General features: G+C 40.3%; 1 protein-coding gene across 1 annotated transcript in view; it reads right to left on the reverse strand.

The window, feature by feature from the left end:
- The window catches only part of LOC101845200 (glutathione S-transferase Mu 3), a gene marked incomplete in the record, with an annotated part of 11,609 nt that overhangs the window by 5,183 nt on the left and 5,069 nt on the right, over window positions 1–1,357 (reverse strand). Inside the window, 1 exon segment of the mRNA XM_013088794.2 lies at window positions 1–16. Coding sequence (XP_012944248.1) covers window positions 1–16 — 16 coding nt within the window.

Consider the following 1,357-nt stretch of genomic DNA (forward strand, 5'->3'; position numbering starts at 1 on the left):
CTGTTGTATTCTGGGGCTGGAGGAAAAAACAAACAACCAACACTTCATAACATTTGTATGGCCTTCGTGTCTTGTTTTAGTAAGAGTTTTACGGCACTTGCAACACGATAAGGTCATATAAGTGCCGAAGATTAGAGGTGTTACAAGAGAGTAACAAACACAAAAAAGGAGGAGAGATAAGGACGATAGAAGTTAGATAGGAAAAAAGAAGCAAACCGCACCAGAGGACCCGCCAACCACCCTTTTTGTGTCTTGACAGACGGCCCTGAAGCAATAATGCACAATACCACTTTGCATTGGCAGTGGCGTGGGATGGATACAAAAAATTGGGTGGGGTTCAGAAATGAGGGCAGATAATCCATGCTGTTGGAATTGGTATAAGCAGTTATAATGTACCAATATTGTTGCATATCTGTACAAGATAAGAAGAGTGAAGGAAATTGCTCAATACCAATTGTGTTGAGCTATTTTCTTGGTATTCTTATCTTATGATAAAAAGAATTATGTTCATTTGAGTAGAATAATAAAAACTGACCCTGCATCACGGCCATGAACTATGAACCCCACAAAGAAGAGACCCCCCCCCCCTTGCACATAACACTCCATACTACTGCACACGTACGTATCACCCATACGGCCCTCGGAGGGGTGAACTAATTTTAGTAAGCTTAAGTTTTAGTAACCGTTTTACGATACTTGCGACACAAATAGGTCTTATAAGTGCCGAAGATTAGAGGTGTTACAAGAGAGTAACAAACACAAAAAGAAGGTGGAGAGATCAGGATGATAGATGTTTGATAGGAAAGAAGGAACAAACCACACCTGAGCACTCGCCAACCACCCACCGTGCCGAAGACAAGAGTTTTTTTAAAGAGTGGAACAAACAAAGAAAAGAAGGAGGAGAAATGAAAACGGCAGATTTTTTTTTTTTAGAAAAGAGGAGCTCACCACACCAGAGCACTCGCAAAGAATCCACGAGCTTTTTTAAAAACACACACAATTAACATTCTATGGAAAGGAGAAGAAATCCAGCAAACCATCTCTTCACCTCTGTATTGGAGGCACAGACGTTGCGGAAAATGGAAAGACTTCTTAGTCCAAAACACAGTCTCAAAACGTTTATATTAGAGAGATAAAATGTTTAGCCTTGAACTCTGAAAAACATTCAAACATTTTTACAACAGAAAAAGACAGATCTCATGTCGTACCGCGACCATTTTCACAACGGTAACAAAACATTATTTTCGAAAAGAACTCTTGTTGCATACCAAGATTGATCGACAGATAGATAGATAGAGAGAGGACGGGTGAGAAAGGATGTGGCAAGCACACACATCCAGAGAGAGAGAGAGAGAGA

Source organism: Aplysia californica, unplaced genomic scaffold, assembly GCF_000002075.1.
Source record: "Aplysia californica isolate F4 #8 unplaced genomic scaffold, AplCal3.0 scaffold00812, whole genome shotgun sequence".
NCBI classification, from domain to species: domain Eukaryota; kingdom Metazoa; phylum Mollusca; class Gastropoda; order Aplysiida; family Aplysiidae; genus Aplysia; species Aplysia californica.